General features: G+C 52.1%; 3 protein-coding genes across 3 annotated transcripts; 1 reads left to right on the forward strand and 2 right to left on the reverse strand.

Moving 5' to 3' along the window:
• Positions 1–1,947: 1,947 nt before the first annotated feature.
• Positions 1,948–5,467, reverse strand: RPS11 (ribosomal protein S11). Its single transcript, XM_081327375.1, has 5 exons — positions 5,373–5,467; positions 5,149–5,280; positions 4,971–5,046; positions 3,523–3,652; positions 1,948–2,120 (listed from the first exon to the last, which is right to left on the reverse strand). Exons 1-5 carry the CDS (start codon positions 5,385–5,387, stop codon positions 1,997–1,999), a joined length of 477 nt encoding a protein of 158 aa, XP_081183501.1. The 5' UTR covers positions 5,388–5,467; the 3' UTR covers positions 1,948–1,996.
• Positions 5,468–7,462: 1,995 nt separating this feature from the next.
• Positions 7,463–8,413, reverse strand: LOC308668023 (olfactory receptor 52P1-like; the record flags this gene model as incomplete). Its single annotated transcript, XM_081327683.1, has 1 exon — positions 7,463–8,413. The coding sequence occupies one exon, from the start codon at positions 8,411–8,413 to the stop codon at positions 7,463–7,465; it is 951 nt and encodes a 316-aa protein (XP_081183809.1).
• A 5,685-nt stretch (positions 8,414–14,098) lies between these two features.
• On the forward strand, positions 14,099–15,097 carry LOC308668024 (olfactory receptor 51G2-like; the record flags this gene model as incomplete). Its single annotated transcript, XM_081327684.1, has 1 exon — positions 14,099–15,097. One exon carries the CDS (start codon positions 14,099–14,101, stop codon positions 15,095–15,097), a length of 999 nt encoding a protein of 332 aa, XP_081183810.1.
• Positions 15,098–15,428: the final 331 nt, after the last annotated feature.

Here is a 15,428-nt window from a genome sequence, read left to right on the forward strand (position 1 = left end):
CCTTGGCTGGCAAAGGTCTTAAAAAATCAGGGAGATCTCCAGAACCACACCTGCCTTGAAAGCTGCCCACACTGAACTGTACAGCACAAACACCAGAAACATTTTGTGGCAGGGGTGTCAAACTGCCGGCCCACGGGCCGTATACATCATAGAAAAACCGCGCCCACCCCGTTGCCGGCAATGGCAAAAAAGTCACAATGTCACGACCCGTCACGTGACGTTGCAAGTTTGACACCTGTTTTATGGCATTTCCCTCGAGAGGGGTGCGAGATACTGTGGATCAGGGGTGTCCAATCTTGGCAATTTTCTAAGATTTGTGGACTTCAATTCCCAGGATTTCCCAGCCAGCACAGCTGAGGCTCTCATTAGTTTGTATCCTTTCATGAAATGTTGTAAATTGGGAGTTTACCCCACTTAAGTGTCTGTCTGCATCGCTTAACCATTGATTTCCCTGTGCCTGGGGACTTCCTGTACTGTCTTTGTAGTCCTGCTCCATTTCTGCAGTTACATCCTAATGGCCTCCCTGATGCATTATATCCACAAGCGTCTGGCTGCTAAGTCCTAACCACCTGCCTATTCTAAGAGGCTCAGCCCTCTTTAGATCACTCTAATCCTACGGGGCTCCCCTAATTATGACTTGTGCTTCAGTGCAATGGCCCCAGGTCTCTGGTTCAAGCATACCTAGGAAGTCTCCTAACCATAGACGAGAGTGAACTGGACCAGGAGTGACATGACAGCCGTATTCCAGTATTTGAGGGGCTGCCCCAAAGAAGGGGGGGTCCACTTATTTTCCAAAGCACCAGAAGGCAAAAAACAACAGAGAGAAGAAAACTGGAATTAAGGAGAAAGAGCCTGACAGTGGGAGTAATTCATCACTGGAACGGAACGGAAGAGAAGTGGTGGGTGCTCCATCGCTGGAGGCTTTTAAGAGATTGGACAGACACCTATCTGGAATAGTACAAGATGCCCTTTTTGTGCAGGGGGTTGGACTAGAAAGAGGGATTTTCAACCTTTTCACCCACTGTGCCACTTTTAGGATACGGCGACATCCGAGAACCACCAGTCGCCTAGCAAGGTGTCAAAAACTTGACCAAAAAAAAAAAAAGGAAAAAAGTGATGAAGTACAGGTAGTCCTCGACTTACAACAGTTCGCTTAGTGACTTTTCGAAGTTACAATGGCACTGAAAAAGTGCCCCCCCGAGCAAGACACCTGCCTGCCCGCCCAGCGGCGCTCTTCCTCCTGTCCGAGGTTTTCATGGTTGTGAGCATTTCTGTTGAGGATTGGCAGTGAGTGTGGGGTGGGGGGAGTTTGGTTTTTATTTCCCCCCCCTCTGCAGGGTGGCTGCAGCAGGTTTTGGTCCCTTCACATGACCCTGGGACAGTGACCGTCATAAATATCAATCAGTTGCCAAGCATCTGAATGTAAATCACAAGACCCTGGAGATGGTGCAACATTCCAGCTGATCGACGCTTCTTCTGGGCTCAGAAGCGGCAGGATTGGCGCCGAGCTCCAGCTGGATCCTGGTGCTTCCGCTGAGCCCTGACAGCCCTGCAGCTCCAGCCGTCTCTCGCTCAGGCTTGTGTGGTGCTGCCACCGGTTCAGCTCATTCCCCTCCCCCGCTAACACTTCTCTAGGATGGTCGCGTACCACCTGCCAGGTGCCAATGTACCACAGGTGGTACCCGTACCACTAGTTGAAAAGCCCTGGACTAGAAGACCTCTCCGAGGTCCCTTCCCACTCCGTTGTTATTCTTAGGCCTTCCAGTCCTTCTTCCCAAGAACTTCACCACCTCTCGTGCACAGAAAACGCAGGGAAATGTGCAACACCCACTTCTGCTTCTTCTTCCCGAGGCGGCCAGATCAGGCCTGCCACGGGGTGTTTTTGCACCCATTTCCCAGCCCTTCCCAATGTTGAGAAATGCACCTGCCATTAACGAAGACAGCATCCAAATCACACCCACTTGTTTATTGATACAAAGCAGAGTACAAATAGCCTTTAAAACTTCTGGAACTGTTTTTTGGTGCCGGCAGCCTTGGTCACCTTGAGGACGTTGAACCGGACAGTCTTGCTCAGGGGGCGGCACTCTCCCACCGTCACAATATCCCCAATCTGTACATCCCTGGAAGGGGGGGAGAGAAGAGGAGGAAAGAGCTTTAGACTGGCCAACAAGAAATGGAACCAGGCTTGCAGGCCTGAAGCTGCCCAATCTGAAAGTAGCTGCCTGCAAGTCAAATGCAGACCACGGTGTGGAAGAGGCTGGGCTGGAAGGTGGGGTTAAAGGTGTCAGCAGTTTAGACTCACTGCATTGTCACAAAAAAGTCCAGCCTCCCTTGAATTCTGTTCACCCTTGATGTTACCCCTTCAGTTGTGTCTGACTCTTGGTGATTCTCCGGGCCAGGGGCTCTCTCCACGTCTTCCGATCTTGCACTACTTGAGTCCTTCTGTGCTCTGGCCAGGGTCAGCTTTGATGATGCCCAGCCACCGTGTCCTTTGGTGGCTGGGTTTCCTCTTACCGCTAACTCTTCCCAACTGAACTGCTTTTCTCAATGAACTTTATTTGAACGCTATCTACCACCAATTTAGCTCAACTAATCCTTAGTTGATTAGATTCTTGTATTAGAGGTAGCAATAATAAAACTCTTCTGTGGTCTGAATTCAACCAAATGCTCCTCGTTATTGGCGCTTGGGAAGCGAGAAGGGAATCACGCAACACGAGTCACCTTGTTCTCTGCAGGCCAACACACACATGGAAGGAGCTGCTGATACAAGAGGATCCCCCAAGCATCCTTGACAGCACCAATAGCCCCACCAGGGGCACAAAAAATGATGAGCTTAAAGGTGGGGGTGCAACTCCAGGACCACAGTGGACAGGCCAACCCAATGGTGCCTTATCCAAGGCTTGCCCAGTTGCCAGTGATTTTGGGGCCAAGATAAGCTAAAGTAAAGCAAGCTCTTTGGTTCAGCGAATGCCAGACTGGCACCTTCAGCAACGCCCCATTCATACGAGGGCTCTGCAGACCATCGTGAGATCATACATCATCACCAAAAGGCTTGCTGTAGGCCAGGAGAGTCCATCTTTGGCAACCCGAAGACTCCCAACTGCCAGAATTCCCCAGCCAGCACAGCTTTCTAGGGAACTCTGGGAGTTGAAGTCCACAAGGCTTCAAGTTACGAGGTTGGACACTCCTGCCTTAGGCCATAAAAATACAGGCTGCCATTGCCCCAGCTTTCATGGGAAGAGGCCGGTGGGGGGAGGGCTACACTGCACAGAATTGTTCTGTCAGAGATTAATGGTCAAATTTTTTTATAATTAACACATGTAAAGCATAACCATTTATGTCTTCCTGCATGCAGGACAAAAGGTGTGTGTTAATTATACCACCCAACACGGGAGGACCTCTCCCCCGGGGCCCTTGCGCAATGGAAAACAGGGAGGTTTGCAAGGACCCCCCCCAAGGCAACCAGACAGCAGCCCCCCCCCCCCGCAGGCCTTCAGGGAGCCTCTCCCGGCGTTTCCTCACCTGAAGCAGGGAGAGAGGTGCACAGACATGTTCTTGTGCCGCTTCTCAAAGCGGTTGTACTTGCGGATGTAGTGCAGGTAGTCCCTGCGGATGACGATGGTGCGCTGCATCTTCATCTTGGTGACCACCCCTGGGAGAGGGAGGGAATTCTGATGAAGGCCAAGAACCCCTTGGGGGGCCCATCTGGGGCTTCAGGGAGAGACAGGAAGGTCCCGAGGCCAGGCTGGGCATCAGTCGTGCCAAAGGGCAGCGTCGACAGCACCCACTCTCAGGGGCTCCGCAGACCATCGTGAGAAAAACATCCCTTGCCACAGCGACCTCACCAGAAAAGGGGGGGGGGAGAGCAGGGCAGAAGCAGAGGCCAGTGGCCCACCAGGATATCCCACAGATACTTTTTCCAAAAGACAATTAGACTTTCTTAGCTTTAAAAAAAAGCTTCACTTCTCATTCAAGCAGCTTCTTTGGTTCTACATGACTGGTGGGGAATGGAAGGATCTATAGGCCTTGCAGTCACCTGGTCATTAGCACTCTGAGCAGCTGAGGCCACCGGGGGGGTCATCTGTAAGCTCAGGGTGACCTGAACCAAAGTGCAAATGGGTGTGGAACTGCTGAAAGGTCTGTGTTGTAAACAGGAGATGGGTGGTGTCGTACACATCCTCTTCCCGCCCCCCCCTCTTGAGAGAGGGCTGTTCAACTTTGACACAGATGACCTCTTTGACCCCCTCCTTCAAACCAGAGGGTCCTCTCTGTCCAGAATGTGGACATTCCAAAGGGTGGCCTTTGTCTTTCGGATGCAGATGGGCTGCTGAGTGGGTTGGCACTCATTTGGACCCCAATTCAGGGGACTTTAAAAATACAGATAAGCCTCCAAGTGGCTTCAAGGACTCTAAAGAGAGCTAACAACTGACCCCCCACCCCCATTCAATTTTTTTTTCTTACAAAGAGCTAATTGAGAGCCTAGAATAGCTATTTCGAGCTTCTTTGCTCTCATCAGCTAGCCATACACTTTGTGGCTAGCTGATGAGACCAAAGAAGCTTGAAATAGCTATTCTAGTTTCCCATTTAACTCTTTTAAGTCTTTGTCAGCAAAAAGAAAGACGCTGCTAGGTTGGAGCTGCAAGGCAAAAGAAATCATAGTAACAGAACTGCAATATAGCAGTTCAAAAACCTAAAGTGCATCAATCAGACCTCTGTGTGTGGGGGGGGGGCGTAAACGTCTATGGAAACTCTCAGGGCTGTCCCACAGGGGCTTTTCCATAGCCATTCCCCACCAGTCAGTCAGAACGGAGGAAGCTCCTTGGATGAGAGGGGAAACGTTTTCGAAGAGGGGGGGAAGTGCAGTTGGAAACCATGACATTTTCCACAGGCACTTAGCCCATCCCCACCCCCCACACAGAAGGGAAACCAAAGGCTGTGGGGGGGCGGCCCCTCCCTGCCTGCCTGCCTACCGGAGAGGATGCGGCCCCGGATGGAGACGTTGCCGGTGAAGGGGCACTTCTTGTCGATGTAGGTGCCCTCGATGGCCTGGCAGGGAGAAACGAGGAGAGAGAGAGACGGGCGTGACGACCCCCCCCCGGGACCCCCCGCCCAGCGCCGCCCCTCCCGCCTCCCGGCGCCCGCGGGCACCTCCTTGGGGGTCTTGAAGCCCAGGCCGATGTTCTTGTAGTAGCGGGGCAGCTTCTCCTTGCCGGCGTCGCCCAGCAGGACCCGCTTCTTGTTCTGGAAGATGGTCGGCTGCTTCTGGTAGGCCCGCTCCGTCTGCGGGGGAAGCACAGCGCGCTCAGCCGGGCACCGCCGCCGCCGCCCCGCCGCCGCCCCGCCGCCCGAGCCCCGGCCCGAGGGGGACCCACCTGCGTGTCCGCCATCTTGGCCGCGCGGAGCGAAAAGGGAGCCCGCGCGCGGCACGCCGGGAGGTTTATCCTGGCTGGGGGGGGAAGTGACGCGTGCGCCCCGCCTCTTCCGCCGCCCGTTCGGCCCTCCATTGGCCCGGAGACGGGAGCGGGAGGCGTGCCTGGGGGAAAAGGAGAACCGCCTTCGCCGGGAAGGGCACGCGGACTTCAACTCCCAGAATTCCTCCGCCAGCTTTGCAGGAGGCGCGGGTGGGTGGGAGAGGAAGGCGCAGGCCGCCAGGGAAAGGGGAGAGGCAAGTGCCGGAGTCCCTGGTCTGCGCCTGCGCTAAGGGGCTGCCGTAGTCCCTTCGGAGGAGGAGGAGGAGGTTGTTCCCGAAACGTTTTTGCTCACGAGTGTCCAAAACTCACCAGTCGTTGTGTGCAAGTTGTAAGACCCGTGGACATCAACTCCCAGAATTCCCCAGGCGATCCATCCTCCCTGGGGAATTCTGGGAGTTTTAAGTCCGCGGGTCTTTCGAAAAAGTCGACCAGGGTGGGCAGCCCTGCCTTAAAAGAGTGCCGTTTTATTTATTTGTTAAAATTTATATGGCGCCCGTCCCGCTGTGGAGCTCCTTTGAGCGGCTCTCAACAATGTAAGGACGTAGTGGTCTTAAAAAGATTAAAAGCATCCGACGTCAGGCGTTAAAATGTTAAAACTGCCCAAGAACTAGGCAAGAAGGGACTGATGCGTAAACTGCTGGGCGGAGGCGAGATCTTTTGCTAAGCTACTGTCTTCAAAGTGGTTATTTTTCTGATATCTCTCATTTCAAAAGCAATAATGCATCAGTTGCACTCACTGTGTTGGTTAAGTCCACGCTAAGCAAACAAAATGTATTCTTTAACTGTTTTTTTATAATATTCACACATATCTTGGCTTTTGATGTCTATTTGCTGCAGGAGGGAGATGGGTGGTCTCCAAATTTTATGTATAAATACACGTTTAGATGATTTATGGAGTCCTAACCTTACAATATATTTCACCCTCAGCCCAAATACATACATCTCCTGCTCAGAGCCTTGGTGGAGCAGTGGGCTAATGCCTCCTTAAGTAACACCAGCTGCCTGCAATTAGCGCAGGTTCGAGTCCCACCAGGCTCAAGGTTGACTCAGCCTTCCATCCTTCCCAGGTAGGTAAAATGAGGACCCAGATTGTTGGGGGCAATAAGCTGACTTTGTAATAATGCCGCTTGGGGTGTGTGTGTGAAAGCCCTAATAAGCAGGTATATACATAGAATGAAGGCTACTGCTAAGCTTGTAAGCCGCCCTGAGTCTTCGGAGAAGGGCGGGATATAAATAGAATTAAAATTAAAAAAAACCATGTCATTTCTCTGAAAATACCATTGGTAACTCTCATTTGATAAGATAAATGAGAAGTTTATGTTCTTTCCAAAGCCTGACTTACCATTTTTTTTCTGCTACAACATTTGCCCAGAAAAAAAAATCTCAGAATGTTTTGTAGGGCATTTCTATTCCTGTATGTTTTGAGCTTGTGTATCCTAGCATAGCCCTGGATCCCATCATGCTTGGGCCTCAGGATCCCTGCTGGTTCTGGGCATCGATCTGCCCTTCCCCGTAGTCATTCTTCAAGAGCACTATGTCCACAGACAAGTACAAATATTTATTTCTGTCATGCTACAAATCCTAAAAGCTTTTAAGTACAAGGTGGTCTCTTTGATCAAGGAATGGTCTAAGTGTGGATAAAGCTAACCAAACACGAAGTAGCACATTCCACAAATCTCAAAAGTTCTCTTAGCCTCAGGTTTTGTGTTCATCTACAGGCCAGCGCCTTGAATTCTAGACCTTAATCAAGTGGTATATTCTCTTTCTTGCCCCCTCAATCTGTCTTCCTTTAATTTAAATCTGGAATGGTAGAGTGGAGGTCTTGTCCCGCTGTGTGACCTCTTTCTGATATTGGAAGAGCACAATCATCCTCCCCCTTCCATCAATTCTCGTACCCAACTCCTCAGATCTCTTCAGAAGACGACATCCTATTTCTTGATTTGATTTCTATAACTGCCCATCTCAACAAGTGACTCGTATAAAGAGTCGTGTCAAACGTCTTTGTGAAGTCCTTCATGAAAGGCCCTCCTAAGGACAATGGTGACCACTTGGTCTCGGATCTCCTTGGTCTTCACTCCGTAGACAATGGGGTTCAGCATGGGAGGAAAGAGGAGGTAGAAGTTGGCCAGGAGAATGTGCACGTGAGGCAACACGTGATGGCCAAATCTGTGCGTCAGGATGGTGAAGAGAGCTGGGGTGTAGGACACCAGGATGACCACCACGTGAGCTGCGCAGGTGCTGAAGGCTTTGTAGCGGGCATCTCGCGAGGGCAGGGCCAGGACCGCCCTGGTAATCATGCAGTAGGAAAAGGTGATAAACAGCAGATCAGCCCCCACCACCAGGAGTGCCACCAGAAGCCCATAGACCACGTTGGCCAGGATGCTTGAGCAAGCCAGTTTCACCACCGCCATATGCTCACAATAGGTGTGAGCAATGAGGTTGGTTTTGCAGTAAGAAAGACGTGCCGCTAAGATGGCGATTGGGGCAATGAAGATGGTGCCTCTCAGGATCACCACGATGCCGATCTTGGTCAGCAGAGGGCTGGTTAGGATGGTGTCATACCTCAGGGGGTTGCAAAAGGCCATGGCCACCAGCACACTGGACTCCATGACCGAGAAGGCATGGATGAAGAACATCTGGGCCAGGCAGGCCTTGGAACTGATTTCTCCAGCTCGGAACCAGACGATGCAAAGCATCTTGGGTAGGGTGGAGGTGGACAGGACCAGGTCTATGCTGGCCAGCATGCAGAGGAAGAGGTACATGGGCTTGTGGAGCCTCTGCTCCGTGGCGATCACGTACAACATGGTGCTGTTCCCCAGCAGTGTCACAACGTACATAGATGAGAGCGGGATGGAGATCCAGTAGTAAAAGGCTTCGAGGCCAGGAATCCCCAACAGGATGAAGGAAGAGGGAGAGTCGTGGCTCCCATTAAGCGCAAACATTGCTCCTTGTAGGCATGGTGCACGCAGGATCCACAAGTACCTCTGCCGGAGGAAGGGAGAAGAAAGGGGTGAATTTTGCCCTCCTGCCACATCAGAATACAGAATAGAGAATAACAGAGTTGGAAGGGGCCTTGGAGGTCTTCTAGTCCAACCCCCTGCTTGAACAGGAGACCCTATATCAGGGGGTCTTCCAACTTGGCCCTTGGATGACTTGTGGACTTCAACTGCCTGGCTGAGGAATTCTGGCAGTTGAAGTCCACAAGTCATCCAAGGGCCAAGCTGGATGACCCCTGCCCTATATTATTCTGGACTGTCCAGGTGGCTCACCAGTCTCTTCTTGAAAACCTCCAGTGATGGAGCAGCCACAATTTGAGGAGGAAAACCACTCCGTTTCTCCTAAAGATCCAATATGTTAGCCTCCAGTCCCCTAATCGGCACTGTTGCTCCCCACGGCTGGTTATCCCTCACACGTGCCTTTGATAGTTGGATCTCCACGTGAATCCCTTTCAGAGGGATTCACCCCTTTTCGTGGATTATAATGCCTTACAATGGGTGGAGGATGTTTCAGAATTCTGGCAGCTGAAGTCCACAAGTCATCAAAGGGCCAAGTTGGAAGACCCCTGCCCTATATTATTCTGGACTGTCCCCCACCCCTCAAAACAAGCCACAATCTCAAGAGGCTGCGTCTTTGGCTACAGAATCAGAGGTTCCCCTTCTCGCTAAGGGTTTCCCCACCCCATATTTGAAGTTGAGCTGGTTGGTTAGTTGAAGGAAACAGAGAAGCTGGTGGACATATTTGAAGTTGTCTTTCTTTATCCGCTGACCCCAAACGCAAGGGGCGGAATGGGCTTTTTGGGTTCCCGGGGAGGAACACCACACCTGGGGTTCAGGAGGTTCTGCACAAAGTGGGAGGGGTCTTTTTAGCCCGCTGGCAATGCAGAAGGCCCCCTCCCCCATGGCACGTGTCGGGGAGTGGCAGAACGTCAAGGAGAATTGATAGGCGGAGGCTGAACCTCCGATGTTTGCCCACTGCCCTGCTTTGCAAGCAGCAACTCCAGTCTTTACATATTCCTTATTTAATGCCCATGAAATAGCCACAGGGTAAAATAAATCAAAAAGGTGGTTGGCAGTAGCTAATGCTGAGTTTTCCTGGGGCTGCTTTAAAGCGTGTAGCTTGGTAGCATCCACAGGTGTCAGTTCGAGGGGGGAAAGTAAGAGAGAGAAAGAGAGAAGCAACCTGGAACTGAGGAGAAACTTCCTGGCAGTGAGAACAATTAACCAGTGGAACCACCTGCCTCCAGAAGCGGTGAACGCTCCAACGCGGGAAGTTTTTAAGAAGAGACTGGACAGCCATTTGCCTGAAATGGTACCGTAGGGTTTCCTGCCTGAGCAGGGGGGTTGGACTAGATGACCTCCAAGGTCCCTTCCAACTTCATCATCATCATGACGTCTGAACAACCAGCCTTGGAACAACCAGCTTCAGGGGGAGGAAGGCGACAGAGATGCCCACCAGCTTCTCTGTTTCCTTCAACTAACCAACCAGCTCACTGAAGCCTGGTCCGTCTGTTGCTCTGCCCCCAGCACACTGGTGGTCACCAGAGCGAGGCGCCAGCTAGACTGGCACTCAGGGACATGTAACTAGACCCTCCACCTCACTCACCCCAGATCCCAAGCGGCCGGTCCTGGCAGCAAGCCCTGCCACAGGCAGTGAACGGAAGGACCCCTTGCTCTGCCTGGAAGTGGCGCCTTTGGCCTCCCCTCAAGGCTGGAGGGCGGGAAGCAGAGATGGGAGCATTTATTCACCCGTGCTGCCCCCTCTCTGGCACTGCTGGGCCGGGCGCTGAGAGCACCTGGCATCTGGGCGCCTCCCGAGAGGCTCCTCTCTGGAACAACCGCTGAGCCACCGTTTCCCTCGGGCACTGGACTGGGCAGGGAGGAGGGATGGGCACGGCTCCCTGTGCCGCTGTCTGCCCCCTCCCTCCCTAGTCTGGGATGGGCAACCTGCAGCCCGGGGCCTCTGGGGTCCTGGGGGCTCCGTGCTGGGGCTCTGGGTCTCCCTCTGACCGCAGAGCTCTGGGCTCTGGGCCATGGAGAAGTAGGAAGAAGTTGGAAATGGCAAAGCTGCCAATCATGAAACGCCCCCCTCCCTTCCCCCCCCCAGCCCCTGCCCTGATCTCAGCTCTCTGCAGGGCCTCTGCGGTACAGAGGATGCCTTGCTTAAAACCGGAGCACGTCTGCGGTTCTTATTTTTATTGAAATTTTTTAAACATTACCTTTAAAAAGATACAAACTAAAAAAAAAGAATAAAAGCCAAGAATAGAAAGTGCAGGAAAGAAATAAAAATATGAAAGAAAGAATACCATTTCTTAAAAAAAAGAAAAATGATTTCCTTCTTTGTTGCAATTTTAATATATATGAGCAATATAAGCCATTTTGGTAACCTCTCACTTTGCTTAAAACACGGCAAATGATCCTCTTCTTCCTACACTCCAGTCATCGGAGGTTTGGGACCAGGTCGTAAGTACCCCCCCCCAGGGAGGTCCGTCATAACTTTGAACCAGTTGTAAGTCGAGGACTACCTGTATCTCCCTGAGCTTTGCTGACAGTATGTTTTTTCTTCTCTTGGCATCTGTCCCATCTGTTTAGTCAATAAAATCCAAATAAATAAATAAAAATAAAATAAAATAACTCTGGTTCTTTTCCACGTCTCATGAAGTGAGCTCTGAAGCTGCTCCTTTGACATTCCTCATGATCTGTCATGGCTTATCTCGCCTTTGTGCTTGTGAAGGCAGCAACATCTGGGATTACGGCAGGACCTGTCTGAAATGGCACAGGGTCTCCAGTCTATTCTGATCCCAACTCTTGCTCAGTCATGGTCTCCTTCTGGCTGCATGGTCTCTAATATCTCCAGCCAAGAACTCCGAACGACTCAGAAAAGAGAATCTAGGTCTGAATGGAAGGGAACTTCCTTATGTCTTGCCCAGCAAACCACCTTTCTGGTGTCCTGGAGAGGGAGTTTAATGAACCAGACCTTGAAGATTCATGCCCAGTGTGTGGTGTCCATCTGAACCCACCGTTCAGTGCATGGAGTTAGAGTGGCAGGAGAGCATGGACAAACACAACCATGTGCAAAGACCTGGTGGATAAAAGTGCCAAGACCCAGACTGTGTTTGTGTGTGTGTGTGTGTGTGTGTGTGTGTGTGTGTGTGTGTGTGTGTGTGTGTGTCTTTGTATGCCTTTGCATCATTCTTGGTTCTGGAGGCCACCTAGAGGAGTCCCTGCAGTTTTCTGAGCAACTCTTTCAGGAGGGGTTGGCCATTTCCTCCTTCCTGGGCTGAAAGAGAAGGACTGACCCAAAGGCGTGATGCCTGAGGAGGAACTAGACATCCAAAGCAAATGCAGGTGTCAAGATGATATGATGATGATAATGGTGATGGTGATGGTGATAATGATAATGATAACGATAACGATAACGATAATGATAATGATAATGATAATGATAATAATAAAGTTGGAAGGGACCTTGGAGGTCATCTAGTCCAACCCCCTGCTTCTCTGCAATGAAGTTACTGATCAGAAACTGTTGGGTTCTGCCTGCTGGTTCCAGTGCTTCCTATTCAGTCAGGAACCCCAACAACGGCCGGGCTCCCCAGGATTATAGCTGGCACTGAGGATGTTACCTGGCTGGTTCATTGTCAGACCTGCCGCCACATAAACCTCCCCACAGAAACGCTTTGTGAGAAGTCAGCCCACCAGAGAAGGAAATATTAAAAGGCCAGGAAAGTATATTTCCTAAAAGGATCTTCGAGAGGCAGAAAAGCATGCCCAGTTTTTCTTAATAGAAGTTGCAGCACATTGCATAACCGGAACGGAGAATCACGTGCCCAGATCCCCAAGTTCAACTCTCCCCTCCCTCAAGCTGCCTCCCGCTGACCACCCACCCCGTGCAGCCAGCCAGGTTCAGGCAGGATGTTTCAAGCGCAGGATGGCACGCGGCGGGTATCCTGGGTGACCCCGAAGCAGCGTCTGGCAGAGACACAGGACCTGCCTTCTCCCTCCCACTAGTCCGTGGCAGTCTCTCACTGAAGAGGAGCACAGGCAGCCTGAGGTGGCAGCTGACGTGCAGGAAACATCTTCAGGAAAGTCCCAGGGCAGCCAGGACTCCTCGTAGTTGAACCCTGAGCCACAAATATTCCTCTTTCCTGCTCCCCAGAATTCCTGACTGACCACGTGGACAAAGGACGCTGCCTTGAGCAGCTCTCAGGCCGGTCTCCTCTGGGGTGAGCAGCAGGACCTACATATCTTGCAGGAGACAGAGATTGTCGCGGCCCAGTTGTTGTATCTGTTTGCGCTATTGTCTAGGAACCACAAACTGCTCCAGAGGCTGCTAAGGGAGGGGGCGAGGGACAAAAGGGCCCAGGCCAGGCAGCCCGCCTGTCCTTCCGCCTCCAGGAGGAAGAGAGGCCGGCTCCACCGGGACTGAGGCTGCCTGGGCCTTCTCTTCTCCTGGGGGTGCTGGGGGAACCATGGGAAGCCCTGGAGGACCCAAGGGAGGAGACGGCTCTGACCTCACCCATCCTGATGGGGGAGGGCAAAGTGAGCCCCGTTCCCTGTGGTGCCAGGCTGCCCTTGCCAGGAGACCTGCCTTCCGTGTCTGGTTGGTGAGATCCCGGAGGGCAAGGAGGAGAGTCAGCAGGAGAGAGTCAGCAGGAGAGGCTCATAAAGGCAGCCGAATCCACCCAGCCAGCCTCTCTCCCAGCTAGAACCCAAGGAACCGGGAAAGCTGTCCGGGACACGTCAAGCATCAGCCTGTGAGGAGGAGGAGGCTCGGATCACTCCCGCAGCTGGCCTGGTGGGGGTCTCTGGGGGGGAGAATGCCAAGGACTGACGGAGAGCCATCGGGTTCGTTTCACTGAAGGGAAGCTGCATACAAGGAAGGGCCCCGGTGTGGGGCCAGGAGCTGTGGGGGAGTCCGGGCAGCCACTGAGTCTGGGGGCTGAGCCAGCAGTGCAAGCAGCCCCCCTGTGAATGGCTGTGGGAGATGCGCAGAGCCCTTTGCTGAGGGCTGAGCCAAGCGTGGGGGGAGCGCTTTCTCTCAGCTTCTGAGGTGCTTGGGAGGAAGGACTGCTGAGCACCCTCAGCCAGCACCAGGGAAGGGGAGCCGCCCTTCCTAAGCCAAGGTCTGCGTGCAGGTCAGCCAAAGCACCCATGCGACACGCCCAGCCGGTCGGGGACAACCTGGCTCAGCTCTTTCCTGACTCTGCGTGTTCTCTGCACGGAGCCCTTTGGATCGGCTGAGGATTCTCTCTCTGGAGCTCAGCCAGCACCTGGCGGATCGGTTCAACCTGCTGTTTAACCTCAGCTGGGGAAAACTTAAAGAAGGAACCAGGAACCCCTCAGCAGATCCTACAGAGAGGGCTGGGCTTTCCCCAGCAGCTGATTTTTAGCTTCTGGGTGAAGTTGGTGCAACGAATCCGCATATTCAGGTCAGACGGAGGGGGCTTTGTTATTCCCAGGGATGCATCCCAACTAACATCCATCTTTCTGGATTTTCTCAGGGTCAGAATCCAACAAGAAATGAAAGGCAGCATGTCAGGAGGAAGCCCAAATGTTTCTGTGGGTCCTTCCCAACCTCAAATGTCCGTGCTCAGAGTCAAAAAGGCGCCATCCATCATCTGAAGGAACATGCCAGGTGCTCCTGAGACAGCCTTCAACTCCTTGGCACTCCTCAACAATTCCAGATCGAACCCATCTGTGGTCTGGCTGACGGGGATTCCTGGTCTGGAATCCAACCTCGCCTGGATCTCCATCCCCTTCTGTGCCATATATCTCATTTCCCTTTTGGGGAACTCCATTATTCTTTTTGTGATCAAAACAGACCGAAGCTTCCACAAGCCCATGTACGTCTTCCTCTCCATGCTGGCTATCACAGATCTTGGTTTATCCATCTCCACCATGCCAACCATCCTAGGCATCTTTTGGTTCAACGCCAGAAGGATCAGCTTCACTGCTTGCTTCACCCAACTCTTCTTCATCCACTCCTTCTCTTTGATGGAGTCCTCTGTGCTCTTGGCCATGGCCTTTGATCGCGTTGTGGCCATCCGCAACCCCCTCAGGTATGCTGCCATCATGACCATGCCAAGAATAAGGAAGATGGGGCTGGCATTTGTGGCCAGAGGGGTGGTCTTGGTCTTGCCATTTCCCCTCCTTCTCAGAAGACATCGCTACTGTTGTGCCAATCTCCTCTTCCACTCCTACTGCCTTCATCAGGAGGTGATGAAGCTGGCCTGCTCGGACATCACCGTCAACACCATTTATGGCATGTTTGTCATTTTCTCCACAGTGGGGGTGGACTCTGTCCTTATCCTCTTCTCTTACATGGTGATCCTCAAGACTGTGTTGGGCATGGCGTCACGGGCAGACCGCCACAAGCCCCTCGGCACTTGTGGCTCGCATATCTCTGCAGTGGTGCTCTTCTACACACCAATGATTGGCTTAACTGTGATACACAGGTTTGGGAAGGATTCCCCGCTCTTTGTCCGTATTTTTATGGGCTACATATACCTGCTGGTGCCACCCCTCATGAACCCCATTGTGTACAGTATAAAAACCAAGCAAATTCGAGACAAGATAATGCAAATTTTCCTCAAGTGGTGCACGAAAACGAGAAGCTTCTGTTCTTAGTACTAAATATGATTGTCTAAAATTCCATGAAAGGCAGGTCAGGCCTTCCAAGAGATTTAAGAGAGCCTTTCTCTGTGGATCAGGTCACATTCACACGCGTAGGGAACATAAGCTTCAGGATTGAACTGTGAGGTCCCTGGTGCTCTCTGAACTTGGTTGGTTTCTTGCATAGGTTCACCTCATTTTGCACCTCATCATCTGACTAGATAACATCATCCGTGGTAAGGACACCAACATCTAGCACTGATGATGTTACCTAATTTAGTAATAAAATATCTGCCAGAAAGCAACCAAGCTCAGAGAGCACCAAGGACCCCATAAAAGGTCATGG

This window comes from Vipera berus (assembly GCF_964194415.1).
Source record: "Vipera berus genome assembly, chromosome: 4".
NCBI classification, from domain to species: domain Eukaryota; kingdom Metazoa; phylum Chordata; class Lepidosauria; order Squamata; family Viperidae; genus Vipera; species Vipera berus.

Bases quoted from the DNA above. Each gene is read 5' to 3' on its own strand.
- RPS11 (XM_081327375.1), bottom strand. The intron at 3,653-4,970 runs GTAGGCAGGCAG...TCCCTCTCCCAG, and splicing joins CCGGGGCCGCATCCTCTCCG to GGGTGGTCACCAAGATGAAG. The intron at 2,121-3,522 runs GTGAGGAAACGC...CCCCCCTTCCAG, and splicing joins CACCTCTCTCCCTGCTTCAG to GGATGTACAGATTGGGGATA.